The 18,160-nt window shown below is 39.7% G+C and overlaps 1 protein-coding gene and 1 long non-coding RNA gene across 2 annotated transcripts in view; both read right to left on the bottom strand.

Annotated features, from left to right (window-relative positions):
* Positions 1-4,046: 4,046 nt before the first annotated feature.
* Positions 4,047-18,160, bottom strand: part of LOC146457761 (heat shock protein 75 kDa, mitochondrial-like) — a 108,914-nt gene continuing 94,800 nt past the window's right edge. Inside the window, exons 12-15 of the mRNA XM_085091471.1 lie at positions 16,053-16,135; positions 7,228-7,388; positions 6,651-6,723; positions 4,047-4,732 (exon numbers count right to left, since the gene is read on the bottom strand). Of these exons, the coding sequence (XP_084947597.1) occupies positions 4,625-4,732; positions 6,651-6,723; positions 7,228-7,388; positions 16,053-16,135 (425 nt within the window). The 3' untranslated portion in view covers positions 4,047-4,624. The remainder of the gene's footprint in view (positions 4,733-6,650; positions 6,724-7,227; positions 7,389-16,052; positions 16,136-18,160) is intronic.
* On the bottom strand, positions 13,696-16,044 carry LOC146457764 (uncharacterized). Its single transcript, XR_014858375.1, has 2 exons — positions 14,631-16,044; positions 13,696-13,793 (listed from the first exon to the last, which is right to left on the bottom strand). It is a non-coding gene; the product is annotated as an uncharacterized LOC146457764 (long non-coding RNA).

Here is an 18,160-nt window from a genome sequence, read left to right as displayed (position 1 = left end):
CGGGTCGATTTCTTTTTTTTTTTTTTTTCTTCCTCGTAGCTACAAATCGGTACATTAATTACGCGGGATGCCCCGAGGGGGCATACCGTGTCTTAAAACGGGTCGATTTCTTTTTTTTTTTTCTTCGTAGTAGCTACAAATCGGTACATTAATTTATTCATTAAACTCTCCCCTCTCCTACTCGGGATGTATTGTTCTGATTGTCTTCAACGACAGCAGGCCAATCAAAATCCATTCTTGTCGCTTATATCGTGAGGGAGGGGACCCACTCACCCCTACCTGTGTGACGTCAATGCATCATTTGATATATTTATTAATGACGGATTAAATAGTCGCGCCATATTGTTTTAACATGTTCTGGACTCAAGTGTGCCGTTTTCAAACGGAAATTTCACCATTTTGAAGCGGTAAATCGAAAGAATAACTTCTAAGAAGCACCCGACACGTAAAACGGTGGAAATTGGTGAGTTCCTGGCGAAGGAATCGTGCTTTGTTTGACAGTCTTAGACCACGACGCGAGACTGAAAAGAGGTCATTGAGAAGCTTACGTTATCGTAATGATGGAATTTCACAAATTTTCCGTAGCCTCCCACGCAGGCGTTCTTGGGGGTTCGTCACGCGTTCCTGCCCTAAGAACGTCTGCGTAGGAGGCTAAAATTTCCGGTGATACTCTGAGTCGCGTAACACAAAGGAAACAACGTAACGCGATCGTCGTGACTTAAACTATTCCACTAGCAAGGATAGTCTTATCAATCGGCAAAGCATACAGTTGGAATAAATGAATCAGCCCCAGCATCACGCGTAATGCCAGTGTAGCAGGCATCTTGTTTATTCATTAAACTCACCCCTCTCCTACTCGGGGTGTATTGTTCTGATTGTCTTCAACAGAAGCAGGCCAATCAAAATCCATTCTTGTCTCTTATATCGCGAGGGAGGGGACCCACTCACCCCTACCTGTGTGACGTCAATGCATCATTTGATATATTTATTAAAGACGGATTTAGTCGCGCCATATTGTTTTAACATGTTCTGGACTCAAGTGTGCCGTTTTCAAAGGGAAATTTCACCATTTTGGAGCGGCAAATCGAAAGAATAACTTCTAAGAAGCACCCGACACGTAAAACGGTGGAAATTGGTGAGTTCTTAGTGAAGGAATCGTGCTTTGTTTGACAGTCTTAGACCACGACGCGAGACTGAAAAGAGGTTACGTTATCGTAATGGAATTTGACAAATTTCCGCTGATAGTCTGAGTCGCGTAACACACGGAAAACAACGTAACGCGATCGTCGTGACTCAAACTATTCCATTAGCAAGGATAGTTTTATCAATCGGCGAAGCATACAGTTGGAATAAATGAATCAGCCCCAGCATCTCGCGTAATGCCAGTATAGCAGGCATCTTGTTACGCGGGATGCCCTGAAGGGGCATACCGTGTCTAAAAACGGGTCGATTTCTTTTTTTTTTTTTTCTTTTTTTTTTTTTCTTCCTCGTAGCTATAAATCGGTACATTAATTTATTCATTAAACTCACCCCTCTTCTACTCGGGGTGTATTGTTCTGATTGTCTTCAACAGAAGCAGGCCAATCAAAATCCATTCTTGTCGCTTACATCGCGAGGGAGGGGACCCACTCACCCCTACCTGTGTGACGTCAATGCATCATTTGATATATTTATTAAAGACGGATTAAGTCGCGCCATATTGTTTTAACATGTTCTGGACTCAAGTGTGCCGTTTTCAAAGGGAAATTTCACCATTTTGAAGCGGTAAATCGAAAGAATAACTTCTAAGAAGCACCCGACACGTAAAACGGTGGAAATTGGTGAGTTCTTAGTGAAGGAATCGTGCTTTGTTTGACAGTCTTAGACCACGACGCGAGACTGAAAAGAGGTCATTGAGAAGCTTACGTTATCGTAATGGAATTTGACAAATTTCCGCTGATAGTCTGAGTCGCGTAACACACGGAAAACAACGTAACGCGATCGTCGTGACTCAAACTATTCCATTAGCAAGGATAGTTTTATCAATCGGCGAAGCATACAGTTGGAATAAATGAATCAGCCCCAGCATCTCGCGTAATGCCAGTATAGCAGACATCTTGTTTTTTTTTTCTTCCTCGTAGTCACAAATCGGTATATTAATTTATTCATTAAACTCTCCCCTCTCCTACTCGGGATGTAATGTTCTGATTGTCTTCAACAACAGCAGGCCAATCAACATCCATTCTTGTCGCTTTAATCGCCAGGGAGGGGACCCACTCAACCCTACCGGTGTGACGTCAACGCATCATTTGATATATTTATTAAGGACGGATTAAATTGTCGCGCCATATTGTTAACATGTTCTGGACTCAAGTGTGCCGTTTTCAAACCGAAATTTCACCATTTTGAAGCGGTGAATCGAAAGAATAACTTTTAAGAAGCACCCGACATTTAAAACCGTGGAAATTGGTGAGTTCCTGGAGAAGGAATCGTGCTTTGTTTGACAGTCTTAGACCACGACGCGAGACTAAAAAGAGGTCATTGAAAGCTTACATTATCGTAATGGAATTACACACATTTCCGGTAATAGTCTGAGTCGCGTAACACAAGATAAATAACGTAACGCGATCGTCGTGACTCAAACTATTCCATTAGCAAGGATAGTTTTATCAATCGGCGAAGCATACAGTTGGAATAAATGAATCAGCCCCAGCATCTCGCGTAATGCCAGTATAGCAGGCATCTTGTTTTTTTTTTCTTCCTCGTAGTCACAAATCGGTACATTAATTTATTCATTAAACTCTTCCCTCTCCTACTCGGGATGTATTGTTCTGATTGTCTTCAACAGAAGCAAGCCAATCAAAATCCATTCTTGTGGCTTAGATCGCGAGGGAGGGGACCCACTCACCCCTACCTGTGTGACGTCAACGCATCATTTGATATATTTATTAAAAACCGATTAAATTTGGCGCCATATTGTTAACATGTTCTGGACTCAAGTGTGCCGTTTTCAAACGGAAATTTCACCATTTTGAAGCGGTGAATCGAAAGAATAACTTCTAAGAAGCACCCGACATTTAAAACCGTGGAAATTGGTGAGTTCCTGGCGAAGGAATCGTGCTTTGTTTGACAGTCTTAGACCACGACGCGAGACTGAAAAGAGGTCATTGAGAAGCTTACGTTATCGTAATGGAATTCCCGCAATTTCCCTTGAAACCCTGAGTAGCGTAACACAAGGTAAACAACGTAACGCGATCGTCGTGACTCAAACTATTCCATTAGCAAGGATAGTTTTATCAATCGGCGAAGCATACAGTTGGAATAAATGAATCAGCCCCAGCATCACGCGTAATGCCAGTATAGCAGGCATCTTGTTCACCATTATTTTGACTGTAGAGCGAGTGAGATTAGACGCCGCAGTTCATACGCATCGAATTATTATATTTTACTTTGTGAAAGGAAACAGTGTCGTTCGAGCTTGATATGAAACTAGCGCTGATTGGTTGAACTGTGTGGTGGCCAGACGCTCCCTTTCCTCTTACTAGATTCCTTTTGCAGGAATACGCAACAACCAAATACAACAACTAAGTTCAAAAATACTACCAAATCGTATCTAAGTTCTAGTGTAAATGTGTTCATGGTGTTAAAACAGGAATTGTTTTAGCTTGATTAATGAAATGTAGAAGTCAAAGAACAAACGAAAAGCAGGAGATGCAAACGCCGAATTTAATTTTTTTTTCCTCCAACAAATATTTTTCTGCCAGGTGCTTCAGGGAAAATTATTTTTTAAAGCGCAATATCGATATTTATTATTATTATTATTATTATTATTATTATTATTATTATTATTATCATTATCATTATCATTTTCATTATCATTATTATTATTATTATTATTATTATTATTATTATTAAGCTCAGAAAATGAAATTTGTCATCTTCAACTGACTGTCAACGGGTGGAGGAATATAATGTGAATTAAATTCGATGTCTAAACTAAGCCCTAGAGTGAACTTAGTTTAGCTTGCAAATAACTTATAGCACACAAAGAAAATCAACGAAGAAAACAACAGAAACGGATTAAAATGTATTGTCTTTGTCATTTACTTTAATTTGCCATTTTAACAATAAAAAAAAACTAAACAAAAAAGGGGGCTACCAATATATTTAGAGGCAGAAGGGTACGACGAAGCGAAAACGGTGGTTTGAATTTTGATGACAACTTCCATGGGTAGAGAAATTGGAGACCCGGCCTGTCCAGATGGTGTCTTGCAAGATGTAAAAGGGATAATGGGTGACTACCTACTGCTAAGAGTTCACAAGCTATCAACTACTGTCAAAGCAAGTAAAAGTATTGCTACCATGTACAGGACTACTCTCATTACAAGTATTTTACTACATTCATGTTTTTGGAGCGTTCTTGCCGGGAAGGTTCTTAAAAGAACTACATAATGAAGTTCTATTTGGTCATCACAGACTGAACTCACTGAACAATAGGTGTGTACTATGAAGAACAGAATTGTCATGTAATGAGCGAGCAATGCCTAAATTTATCACATCTAATACAGCCAGCATCTATTGACAAGCTTGGCCACAGAGATAAATTAGATTAAACAGTTACTCCCAGCAATCTGCGATCGTGAAGTTACCGCTCTGCGGAAGTCAGAACTGTGGCTAACAAAGAATTCAGCCTTCCCACCATGCTTCGAGCGTCATGAAGCAGTCCTGCAGACATCATGGCATTATCAAACAACTGAAAGAAAACAACTTATCTTTAACCTAACTTACCCAAGCAAAAGCATGAAAGCCTGACTATGATTATAGAAAAAAAAAATGTATGGCTTCCTGTAAGGAATTGAACACCTGCAGATTATGTTGTCTATGTTGTCTGAGTATAGCGGTAACGAATTTGTAATATCTAACGTTGCAATTGTTAGCATATTAATATTTTCATCACCTTCCTAGTGGCCCTTCGTATAAGGGTTTGTTCTGTTACGTTTGATAAAGGTCTTGTAATAACAATCGAAATGTTACAATACTTTTCTAAGCTTGGAAGTTTTCACAGTGTTTTTCGGAGTAGTTATCATTCTTTATTTAACTCCTGGAAAACGAATTCCAATGATGTATTTTCTATAATTCAGTCGCTTCCTCTCGTATTTTAGTATCTTAAAAGCACGAGCAAGTGCCAACAAAATACAATTTGAGTTACATGCTTCCGATCTTACATCCGACAAGTTTTAAGACTAGTTTTGGATTTGTTCCCCATTGTAAAGGATAGTAGGTGGGTTCACATGAGGCACTCCAAGTGCACTTGAGTGTGAACGGGTGTCGTTTCACTTGGCTGATCACACTTAGTTGCCGAGGAAACGACCGAAGAGTCGAAGTGCACTCTAAAGTAAGGCTCAAACCTTCCCTACCAGCGCACTTACCCGATCAGAACATGGCTAGCCAATTTCTAGATTGTCAATCATTCCTCACCCGAAATATCCTGATGGCGGGATTTGTCGGCAAGCGTTTGCGGGTTGGAGAGATTTTTTTTGTAGCCCAAACATGGCGTTGTTCAGTACTATAAATACCCAGTACAGGATGAGGACGACTCTATCGACTACAATTTGACATAAGTATTTCTTAAACTTTAATAACTCGAAAACGTAGCAGGGCCTCCGCTAGAACCGCTAAAGGGACACCGATAAAAATATTTTCCTTTCGTTGAATAGAAGCATCAATGCAAGATTGCGAACAAATCCACTGACCTTTTAGAGTGCAACACCATCTTTTTGTTTTGACGATGGTGATACGTTGTGGACTTCTCAAATAAATACTCGTTCGCCGACAGCATGCCAGCCTTTTCCCATGCAGCAAATGCAGTTTGTTTCTTTCGACCTCTCCGTTTGGATGCTGTCGATAAGTCGCAACTGCACGTAAACTGCCTAGCGCGAATCCCTTGTTTTTTAGCAAAAACCTAAGTGTACTTTAAGTGTACCTGTCCTTCAAGTGCACTTGAGTCTTTAGTGTGAACCACCTAGTGTGCTGTCTCGCCAACGCTCACCAGCAATGGAAAAAGTGCATAGTTGCAATGATTTCATTGCCTTTAAAAACCTTAATGACTCATTGCTTAGATCACACATTCTTCACTAAGAATACCAAAGGCAACGAAATTGGCAAAATCTTTTCTGCCAATTAGCCCTATTCAAAGATCTACTCAACCTGCCAATAAACAGGACCAGGCTACCTATAGGACAAGGAATGCTGAGCATAATAGAAACTGCTATTCGTACCGCATAAATTTTCACCTTCGACGTAAGATGAACTACACAAATTTGTATTTGTAAGCATTTCACAAGTGCAACATTGTAGGGAAAGTAGCAAGTGCATAGCTACTGGAATTGTTTGTAGACAGCCGATCTGCTTGAAGGGATGGTCAGTACCGAGATTTTTACCTACCCACCCACCGCCAATAAATACCTTGTTCGCACTGTACCTTTTGTTGTGTTTTGCCCAACGGTAATGCGATAAGAAAATGTGTTCAGTGCGTAACAGCATACTTTTCTGTCATGGATAACAGATAAGATAGAGAACACGGAAATAACTCACCTAAGTTAACAGTAAAGACTGTAAGAACTTAAAGAGTCCTGAACTGTACTGAAGCCGTCTATACTGTACACACTGACCTGATTCACCACCAGCACTGCCAATTCTGCATTCCTTGACCGAACATCTTGTAAATGCTTGATTAATTCATGGCTAATAAGAGACAGATAAGACGTAAGAATGTTCAGGTTGTAGAATAGCCGAAGGACGAAATTTACTCATACGAAGTTTTTGACATTCGTTATATAAGTAAAACTTTCATGACTTTGAGGGCAACTGAATATTCAACGTACTGTTGGTTTCAACTGTTTCCTTTGCAACCATTTTGTTCTGGAAGGGAGAATTTCAAGTCCGAAACAGATTTCTTGTTTCCAAATGAAAGGAGACACCACCTAGTGCTTTCTTCAGAAATAGAATGGAGTCTACATCCTGTGAATTTCCAAGCCTGCAGTACATGCCATTGACTATGTCTAACAAACATAACCTGTCGTGTGGGCATACAAAACTATATGCACACACAAGAGAAAACTTGTGATGGAGTATTGTGTCAGAATGGGGTGCACACTCCTATCGTAAGTACCTTGTATAAATCAGTACATCAAAAGATAAACCTTGCATAATTACTAGTTGTATTCTAGTAATGGACGATGTTCATACCTGGGGTTTATTTCAAGTGAAGGATGAATACTTGGATACATGGCGGTGTCGATGTCTTGGAGTTGTTCTGCTCTCAAGACTTTAAGCAAGTGTTTTGCTGCTACCATGTCTGGCATAGTCACCATCACTGGGTGATTCGTCTGACTCAGGTGCTTAGAAACCTGCCAATACACACTCAATTAGAACGCCTAAAAGAACATCTCATCCCCACAACCATTCTGATTTTTTTTTTTTTTTGCACCACCAGAGAAACCATTTACTTGAAGTTAAGTCAAGGGATTAAATGTCACAGAGTTATCGGTTCTATAAAATCAACATTAAAAGTGATTCTGTATTGATACTGACACATTTTCTCAAAAGCTGCGTTCATTGTTTTATTCGGGAATAAGAATACGTACAAAGAATACAGAAACTCCCCCTTCCCGGAGAAGAAAGTAGCTTTTAAATATTATGTGCCAGCAAAGGTTTCCAGATGTCTTCACAAACGTACCTTAAATGAGAAATTGTAGGCTATATCGTTTATTCTCAGTCCGGGTTCTGGATTATAGTCAATTGAACGCTACCTAACTTCACTGAATAACTTGTAAGGTGAATGTGAATAAAGAGGATTATTATTAACCACTTTGACTTTCTAAAATTGGTCGTGAATGGATGTTTTCGTTAGGAAATGGCTCATTTATTTCCTCGCGAAGCGAGGTTAATAAATTTGTCGGGCCGAAGGCCCGCCGAAGGCCGCGCTCGGGAGCTAAGCCGTGAAAATTCGAGCCGAACATATATTTATATATATGTATGTATGTATGTATGTTTATATATTTCCGTGAAGGTGTCCGCATATTGCCTAGCAACGGTGAAAAACAAAGTATGAATGACGTCAGGTTGTCTGGCGTCGTCTGCAGCAAAATTTGCATACATCGGGAAAGTTTGCGTGTCGGATAAAATTTAATCAATATTCCCTGGATACAGATCAATCTCTCCAGAATCTTTTCCCTTTCTTCCAGAAATCTTTTTTGTGAAAGATTGCATTGAAGAAATTACACGTTTTGTGGCCGCGGTAAAATAATTTTCCGTGGGAAATAAATTCATCGAACACGACAGCATTGCACGCCCGTTGTACATTTCATTTTCTTCAGAAATAGATTTTTAACCGCAAACCGCAAACTAGCCTGTGGAACTACGAAAAGACCATGCTCATCAAAATAGTTGCTATGTTCAGAAACCTTTTAATCTCCTCATTCGATGCTACAATACGAGTAAAGAGGGCTTTCCACCCAGCCCCAGCTTCGCGAGGTTTTGCGAGTCACGTATTTCTAGTAATGTAGGAATAACGTTCGAAGGAATTTTGTACACGAGAAAGTTAACCCACTTCTTTAACCACTAATTACTACTGATCAGTTCTTTTTTAGTTGAGAAGGATGAAACCGTGTCACACCTATGATCATACCCATGCCTTCCTTAAAACACTGTGTCCAAGACAAAAACACTGCTTTAACTTACTGTGACAGCAAGCGGTAAACATAGGTGGAAGAGGCTATTTCAAAATGGCCATTAAACGTAGTGTACTTGACGGGACTATACACAAGTTCCCTACCAGACACTGGGTACTACAATCGTGGACAAAACGGAAAAAAAAGGTTAGGTCATCGTCCGGCCTTCAAAGCAGCATTGAGTTAGGGGGAGGGGGAGTGTAGGTTTGCTACTCTCCAGGCGGTGTTTCCTTTAAGGTAGATTGAAATATATGTGCAAAATTCGCAGTTTTCTTAACAAGTTTTTGTCCACGATTGTAGATAGGAATATCTTGGCAACTTTGAAGCACAAAATCATCAAAATTCTGGTATAAAATCATCCGATACATGACCTAAACTAATGGATTATTTTAAATTAATAAGGTTTTAAGAAGGCTCGCAGCAGTTTTTCTGGACTTAGGGTGGAAGTTTTGAAATTATAATCTCACATAGCAGATAAACTACGATCCCCTTCATACTACATCATCTTATGAACATATGATCAAAGTAAATTTTCTCCTCGGTTTCCAAGCAACAACTATTACCGTAGCAACGTTAGCGCATAGCCTCTCATTTTAAACATTGTCGATTATCTCGAAATGTAGTCAGACACAGTATGACTCTCCTAACCTATAGGTGAGAATGTCATCAAAAAAAGGCAGAACACCATTCAGACCTTCTAAGGGATCGTTGAGTCGACGCTAAAACTCTTCAGGTGTTTGAGATATCTTGAAGGGTGTGCAGGTCCACCTGTACCTACCTTACGGCGTACCAAATGCTGTTAAGTAGCTGCTGCCAATATCTAACTGTACATGCCAGAAACCATTCTTTGCATACGCTATGCTGAACACTTTAGCCTTTGTTAGTTCAGGAAGCAAGCCACATCGATGACAGGTAGAGGGTACTATATCCGGTGAGTGATTGATTGCGAATTCCTTGATCAACAAGGTCGATCCCTTAGTTCAACAGCTCTTTGACAACCGAGGGAACTTTCCAAACAGACAACACGACAGGAGGAACTGTCCTGTCTACCGTGAGATGCAATTTCTCTTTCAACTTGGCCGCTACACTGAAAAAAATCCCCATAAATTACTGAGGGTATGGCAACAGGATAACCTGAAAGGTTATGGCAACAGGATAACCTGCGTTGGAACTATCGCGTTGAACAGACAGAAAGCCAACAAGAGACTGTATTACTTGCGCGAATGTAGGAAAGCAAATCTACCCACAAAGATCGGCACCACAGGATATTGTAGTAAGATACGTCCACTCCTCGAATATGCATCCCCAGTTTGGGGCGGTTTGCCGAAATACCTTGCAGATGAGTTGGAGCCCACATAAACCAGGAGTTTGGACATCATCATCCTTTCCGACATTGGAGGAAAGACGAAACGTAGCGACAAAGCATGAATTGTTAAGAATTGGAAATGATGAAAACCACCGAAATCAAATTTTCATTATAAAGCCAAATACTAGCTATAGAGTGTTTTCATTCACGTGACTACCGGCCATATTGGTTTACTGAAACAAAAGAAAGTATTTACATAAAAATAGAGTTCAATTCCCAGAGGTTTAGTTTGGGACACCAACATGGCCGCCATTTGTTTGTTTTGGGACTACAACATGGCCGCCGTGACGTCATGTGAAAACACTCTATAGCTATAACCTGAGATCAGTACCAGGCTCAGTAGCAATACCAAGGTCGAAAACCCAAAGACACGCAAACTCTTTCATGGCACGAGCCACAAGGCTCCTTTGTTTATTGATGATTGAATGTATATTTTTTAACTAAGATCCAGCTATGTAAATCCATTTTATATTTATTTTAAGATGGGTAAATAAAGCTTATTAAGATAATCCTTGAGGATACTAGACCAATCACGGTTTTCTTCTGATACAAGCGTGATGTTATCCAAACTGAATGGCGTCAGGCTGAAGTGCTGAATGGACTGAGTTCCAAGGAGAGTTTTGTGTGCTTTCTAAACCACGATGTGTAGTCTGTCAGATGCTGTTCATTGTTCTTGGGGTTAACGGTATTCCACGTAACACATCCAAGTGGAATAAGCTCAGAATTTTTAGCCATTACATTTGTGCGTGATGCTATTATTTATCCGACAGTTCAGTTCAGGATCGTTCAAAACTTTCTGGTAAATATCTCCGAGAAGTTTTTGCAGTGCTGTCTAGTTGGAATTTTAATGTGCATATCAACATTTGCATGTTAACCTTTTTGGTAGGCCCCTTTACGTAGACTCAGTAAACTGATTCATAATCACGATTTCTCAATTCCGGTGGATGGGCCAGGGTTAACTTTCGCTTTGTGGTGCTCTTTTGTCGTTTGTTGGACCTCCTCCTTTTGGTTTCTTGCTACCGGGTGGCCACAGATTTCCTTTACCAAACATCGCAGCGGAGTGTTTTTTTTTTTTTTTTTTTTTGCTTGGCACAAGTCTTGCCCCAGGCTGGACAGTCTTCTTTTTTGCTTGGGCGCTCTTCTCCACAAAGCCTGCAGTCTATGAGATGACCTGCCTTAGATGCTGCCTCATTGAGTTCTTTTTAATCAACAGCACGCAGATAGGATACTTTTCAGTTTGCTTCATTTTCTGCACTTGTTGCTCGTGCATTCGTTGAGACGGCAGATGTCAACGTTAGCTTTCTTTCTTGGTGAAGCTTCCACCAAATTCCTTTGTCTAGATCTCAGATTAAATTATCCATGAGCACATCATAATTATGGGTTTTGGAGAGCGAATGAAGAGCAGCTATATAAGCATCAATGAATTCACTGACTGCTTGGTTGTATTTGATGAACAAATAGCGCTCATAAAGCCCATTTGTGGTTCCAACACAGAGGTGATGAAGCCGAATGATCTTGAACTTGTCCTGCATTCGGGGATCATTAAGTTCTTGCTTAGGACAAGGACAGTGAAATAATTTCTCGAGGGAGAAAGGAAATGGCATACTTAACAGTGCACCGATTAACAAAATACGAGAACTTCTCACACCATGTAACGTCTTCGCAGAAAGGCAAACTCTCTGATCAAACCAAAAAACTCAACTGGTGAGCCAAAAAACACTGTCTACAGAAAACCGGAAAGCACGGTTAGGTTAACCCATGCATAACAGTGACGTATTTAGTAAATGACATAAATTGGATGTAAATAAATAGGGGATATTGTTGCATCGACCTCACAAGACATTGCCAGTTTGATTGTTTATTTGTACTGAAGTACTTTTTTAATGGCCCGATTCTTCGTGTTCCAAAAACTTATGGAGAAATGTTTGAAAAACGTGAGCAGTATATAGACGAGGGTTTAGCCAGTAGCCAATCAGAGAGCCGGATTTCGCCCACGTGCTCGAAATGGACCACTCAGGAGCGTTCCTGCTAGGTCAACTTGAAAGCCACCAATTTGATCCCAGCCCTCATTCAGTTGTTGCATATTGTGAAAAGAGGCAAAAAATCCTTCAGTATGCAATACATGACATTCATCCTGATGCTGTTTGCCTGATGCTGTAATCACCCCAGAAGCAAATCCTCTTCGAGAAGACTTTCCTATTGAGCATGATATCAATGTTATTAAAGGGGAGGAAGCTGTCATTACACCACATGTCTGATATAATAAAAGAGCTTAAGACGGACTCCAAGGAACAAACCTTAACTACAGGTGAACATTTAGAATTTGCCGAGAATTATGTTTTGAACTACAAAGTCAGCAAAGACCAAAGAGAGGAAATATCATCGATTACTGTGGGCCAAAGCAGTAATTCAAATTGGTTTAAGCATAGAATTGGCCGTACTACAGGTTCGGTGGCACATAGAGTGAACACTAGGAGAGAAGGAACTGATCCTACAAGCTTAATTAATGCTACAATGGGTAAAGGTTCTTTGGACGATGATAAGCTTCCTCCACAAGTAAAGTATGGACGAATTCATAAAGATGATGCAACAGAACATTATGTTTCAATTGAGAAGTTAAATTCGCCGACATTTTCAGTTAGAAAGACTAGGCTTGTTCTGTTAAATGACTATTCATTCCTTGGTGCCAGACCTGATGGCATAACCTCTGATGGCAGAGTTGTTGAAGTAAAATGCTTATGGAAATTCCATAGTCCATAGTACACTCAGATACAGATTGAAATGGCGGCATGTGAACTTGAGGAAGGTGCACTTCTTATTTACACTGACAAGGGTGTTTGTATTGTGAATGTGCCATTTGGTTAAGAGTTTTGGCTTCATTTGAGGGAGAAACTGAAAGCATTCTTCCTGGAGTATGTTCTTCCTGGTTTGTTAAGTTAAATGTTTATTTGACTAGCTTTCGGTACAGGTTACAAATAGCTGCACAAATCATAACTACATTGTCTATTGTGTGTATAACTTTTAGAGGAATCACCTTTTGCAGAAAAGAGACATTTTTTCGCCTCTCAATAGCACGTTCAACATAATTTCTTGAGGAGGCAATTCGTCTTGTTTTTGTGACCTGCTTACTTGATAATGGTTTTCCTTTTGAAAAAGGAGGGATATTTAATGCACAACCCCTCTCTGTACAATAATCTCGTATTGTGAAGCCACGGTCTGCCATGATGTCATCTTCAGCGTCTTGGAGATCTAAAATGCCACACTTCCTTGTAAGTTCCTTGTCAGATACATTCCCAGACCATAATTTGGAAATAAATGTAAATGCATCCGAAGGTGAAATGCCAACCAGACACTTTAATGTATTTCTTTGTTTGTATTCACTCCATGTTTGAATTTGTGCTGTGGGTGTTTTGGATTTTTCTACCTGGAATTCAGTGCAGTCAATGATGAGCCTAGTATTTGGGTAATTCTTGAAACACTTTGGTAGACAACTCTTAATCTGATCTCTTGATGGCCAGTAAATGAGGTATTGCATTTCACGAGCAAGAAGAGCTGTCCACATGACAAAGATTTTTGTGACCAGAGTATTTGATACACCAAAGATGACAGCCACAAACCTTCCTGTCAGGCCATGTTTTATTTTGACTAGAGTCATAACAAATTCATCAAACAATGGTAACTGTCTTTTAGGCCCAGATTTCCGTTTTGTATCACTCCTAAGGAAATAAAATAAGAAGTTTTATTTTAAGATAAAAAGCCAAGTTCTACATTGTACAAGTATATTATTTAGTTTATTTGGGAACAGCAGCTGGTGCTTGGCCTCTCTCCTCCTTACCTCAACCCCTTACCTCCCCCCCCCCCCCCCCAAAAAAAAAAAAAAAAAAAAAAAAAACTTAGTTAAAAAAGCTGAAATGCCTTTCCAGGCCTCTGCATTTGATAATTTTCTGGGGTGGGGGAGTATTCCCTAGACGCCTAAATAAGTTTCCATGATCCTCCACCCCCCTCCCCACCTTTATCAAATAATTTGTGCCACCTCGGTCAAGGTGGTTCAAAACAGTTTACATCACTGTTTGCTGCATATTGGTAGGAAAATAATTCCCCATCATTAATGTACACATTATGAGTATCTTTTCGACCTAGAGTTAACAACTTTCATGAGCTAAAAACACAAAAATGTACTCGGTGACCCCATTTTTTTAAAATTGAATAATGGTCAGGATATCAAGATACAGTTGTACAAAGTTAAAAATCTCCACCGGGTCCAGAAACACCTTAAATTAGAAAAAGGATAAGTTATCAGGTTATTCTTGCAGGTTATGCTGAGGTAGCCTGATATGATAAATATAGAATGTTTGACAATGTCTAGGCATTTGTTGCCAGAATACCACATTTAATCATCAATCAGTTGATATCGAATTGTACTATTCATCCACCAAATTACAAGACAGTACTGTGAACTGTTAAATGAGCCCGTCTTAAATACTTCCTTATAAATCAATAATTTAGTGACTATTTAAAAAAAAATTGAAATACAGCAAAGAAAAAAATCTTACCATGTATTTTCCCGCTTAGTTACTTTCTCCTCTCACCCAATACTTCATTTTTTCCGCTGCAGGTTTCAGAATACTAAAAATAGCAATAAGTAACGTTAGGGAGGGTATTCCGGTGTAAAATTTCACCGCAGAGTCGTCCCTGATAAATAACTCTCTCCGAAGATTTTCTTTGTCTTCCAGTTTAGCTTTTAAGCGCTTGATCTCTTGGTTTTGTTCGTCAAGATCGTCTGAGCTCAGAAAAGTTTGTTTGGTTCCCAGTGAACAATTAACGGATGAATAATTCGATCTTGCTTTACAGCTGAGGCAAAATCATGGACAAGAGAGTCTGCTACGCTGTGCTCGTCTCCATTTTCTGCTCCCAGAGGTTCCAAATGTGGAAATTGTTCGCGCTCATTGTTCATGGTGGTGCTGGTCACTTGTGAGACTGTTTCGTGGCACTTCCGTTTCACTTCAACCGAGAGTGATCGTGCTCTTGGCGCTTTACGCTTTGTTGTATTAGTGTGAAGGCGAAGCGCAATCGCGGGATCATTAGAGATGGTTGGAACTGGATATGCCTTACAATATCCTACTCCTCCTTGGAAATGAACGGAACAAATCATGTGATTCGATGTAATTTGGTTTACGCTTTTGATGTCTTTTCTCCTTTAAAAATGAAACCACTTCCTCAGTGATTCTGCTTCTTTAGGGGAGAAAAAGAACAAAACATTTTGTAATTCCGGGTATTTCCTCTCGTGGGTGCACTTTTCTTTTGAATGAGACTTTTTGCAGCCTTGCACGCAGGAAATCTTCTTTTTTTGCGCTGTTGTCACAGCCAAACACGGAGCAAAACTTCCAAGCCATGACAGACGATGTTGTTTTACGTGTGAAATGGAACGATTTACCCGAAAAATAACCACAACTGATTTTTGCTGTTCACATACGCGTGATTTTAACGGTTTTAACCCAAATTTGCCTCCCTTCTGCGCTTGCCCGCGATACTACCTTCAGCGGGTAACTTAACCGCGAAAAGAGCTATTAAGTTGATTACGAAACAGCTTGCTTTAACAGCATCAAGGCAAAGGCATCCCGCCGACCTGGTGGCTTATGATAGACAAATCACCACCATGCTGCATCCAACAAACATGCGCCCTCGACAGAAAATCTCAAGGTGTAATCATCCAACCACTTCCCATGCCCAATCCCTCCCCCCTCATCCCTAAGAGCTGTGAACATGATACTTTCTTAGTTAACCCAAAATTACACCGCCTTTTCTTCTTTGGGAATGATCGTGACATGTCAAAGATTTAAAAGGACCAGAGGAATGTGATGATTTTGCACCCCAGAAGCTGCAGTAAAATCTCATGCTTGTTAATGATAAACTACCACAAGATGAAAATTACTATCTTTTTTTCTCTATCAGTATTGAAAACATAAGACTCAAACCTTGACTACAGATACTTTCTGTTTTCCAAGGACAATGCTTATCCAGTTGGCTAAGTCCTTTGCTTGCTCCTCTGTAAGAGATTCTGAAAACAAATATCTCTAGTTATAGTGAAACTTAAGAACACGTGTTTGGCTTTAATGGCCCATTTTCATCAGAGATGCATCGCACGCCGCAATCTGAATTTCATGTAACACAAAATTACTGAAATCCTCAACAATACACAGGAACCTTTTGTCATCGCCTTTCCCAAAGCAATCCCGTACATATTTTAATTCGCTTGTTGTTAATGTGTTCCCCGTCTTTCTTGGCATATTTTTGTCCAGTACTTTTGTATGTATTCTGTATATGATTGTAAATGTTGCCAATTGAAGCCAAAGTTGGAGAGTCTGACAACAATGATAGCAGTTAATTTTTGTCGTCGTGTTGAAAGACAAGAGTTACGTCTGTGGTTTTTGATTCTTTGCGATCTGTTTTTATCATCTGTAAAAGAGAGAAAATAACGTGGAAGAAACAGAATTGTAGAAAACATGGATGGTGAATCTGTATTATGTCTGATGCATCGGAGCTCACGCAATATATAGTATGTTTACATTTTGTTTCATTGCAGTGGATATTACTGTTTGCCACTAAAACGATCAGCACCGTCGGCCACTCTCACGAACAAAGCCGCAACGTTACACGAGCCACTGTTTCGTAAATCCCGATAAACAGGCAGGATTAAGGAGATCGAAAAAGGCTTTTACTTAAAATAGAACCCATAAAAACAATGAATGAATCTTTCACTTCAATAGTTTGTCACCGAAATGCCGCATCTTCTCCACAGTTTTCATGTTCCTCTGTATTGTATGACTGACCAGTAAGAGTTTGTTCAGACGAACCTAATTAAAAAACATCAATGGATTCAACTGTTTTTATGAAGAAATAAGCTAAAATTTGTAGGTCTTTACTCAATGACACCGTCAGGGCAATTTAACAAGAACACAGCGCAATTTCCAGACTACAGGAATGTTGTGCTTGAGAAAAGCTTGATAAAAATAGTTCACCAACTGGGTTGCTCCAATGAACAATTGCATGATTTCAAGGGTGGAAATGGGCCTTTAATGATATTGTTTTACGCAAAGAAAATCCATTGATTAGTCAGTCTTGTATCCAGAGTACTCAGGCTCTTTGGCCAGTGGTTCATTGCCAGGAAGGACTTTGAACAATTGGAATTTTATTACAGTGGGATTTCCGGGATAAATCCATGCAAGCCGTTACGGGAAAAAAACAATTAAAAAATATATATTATTTTTTCGAATTCCCCTGAGTCTCTCCTGGCGACTAACCGCTGACCAAAGAGCCTGAAGACTCTGGGTACGAGATTGCAAGTAAAAATTCCCACATAACACGGACCCACACTATAAACGGAACCTAGGTTCAACTACGTCACAAGTCATTTCGTTACAGACACTGAGTTGTCAACATTGCATAGTTTGGATGGAAGCAAAAACAGAAAATTGCCAGAACAAATTTCGAATTCGTATTCAAATTTGTCTGGTAACTTGGGAAAGTTTAGTGATTTGGTACAAAATGCAAGCGTGATTACTAATGAATTGCCATATTTTGCCCAAAAAATCCTTCTAACCTAAGTTAAAAGTACCGCTGTTATAATGATTCCAAACTTTTTACATTTTCATTCTCTTTACTCACGTCGTCTGCAACCACTTATGAGAGGGTGAAGTGCTGACTACGTGACAAATAAGTGGGAGGAGCTATCCTTTTTGGTGCAGGTCTAAAACTATTTTACACATACTGATTTATCGGTCTGATTGGTTGGTTCAATCATATGGGTCAATAAACATGTTACAATTTGTCAGCGGATTTCTTTTTCATTGGCGTAGGGCAAACGTCGCAAACGTCCTGATTAATTAAATAATTTGTAGCACTCACACAGATTTTTCTAAATTGGGTCGATTTTCATCCACACTCATTTTTTTGGCAAATTGGGTGAATAGTCCCCATTAATCCCCGTTAATTTTAATGGCATTAAACTAGTGTATGTTGTCGTTCTTAAGCCACATTTGAATGTTTAAGTGATGTCTTTACACACTTTTTTATAGTGAAATGT

The sequence above is a fragment of the Pavona decussata genome, unplaced genomic scaffold (assembly GCF_977016875.1).
Source record: "Pavona decussata unplaced genomic scaffold, jaPavDecu1.1 SCAFFOLD_237, whole genome shotgun sequence".
NCBI lineage: Eukaryota > Metazoa > Cnidaria > Anthozoa > Scleractinia > Agariciidae > Pavona > Pavona decussata.
This window is presented reverse-complemented; position numbering and strand designations above follow the sequence as displayed.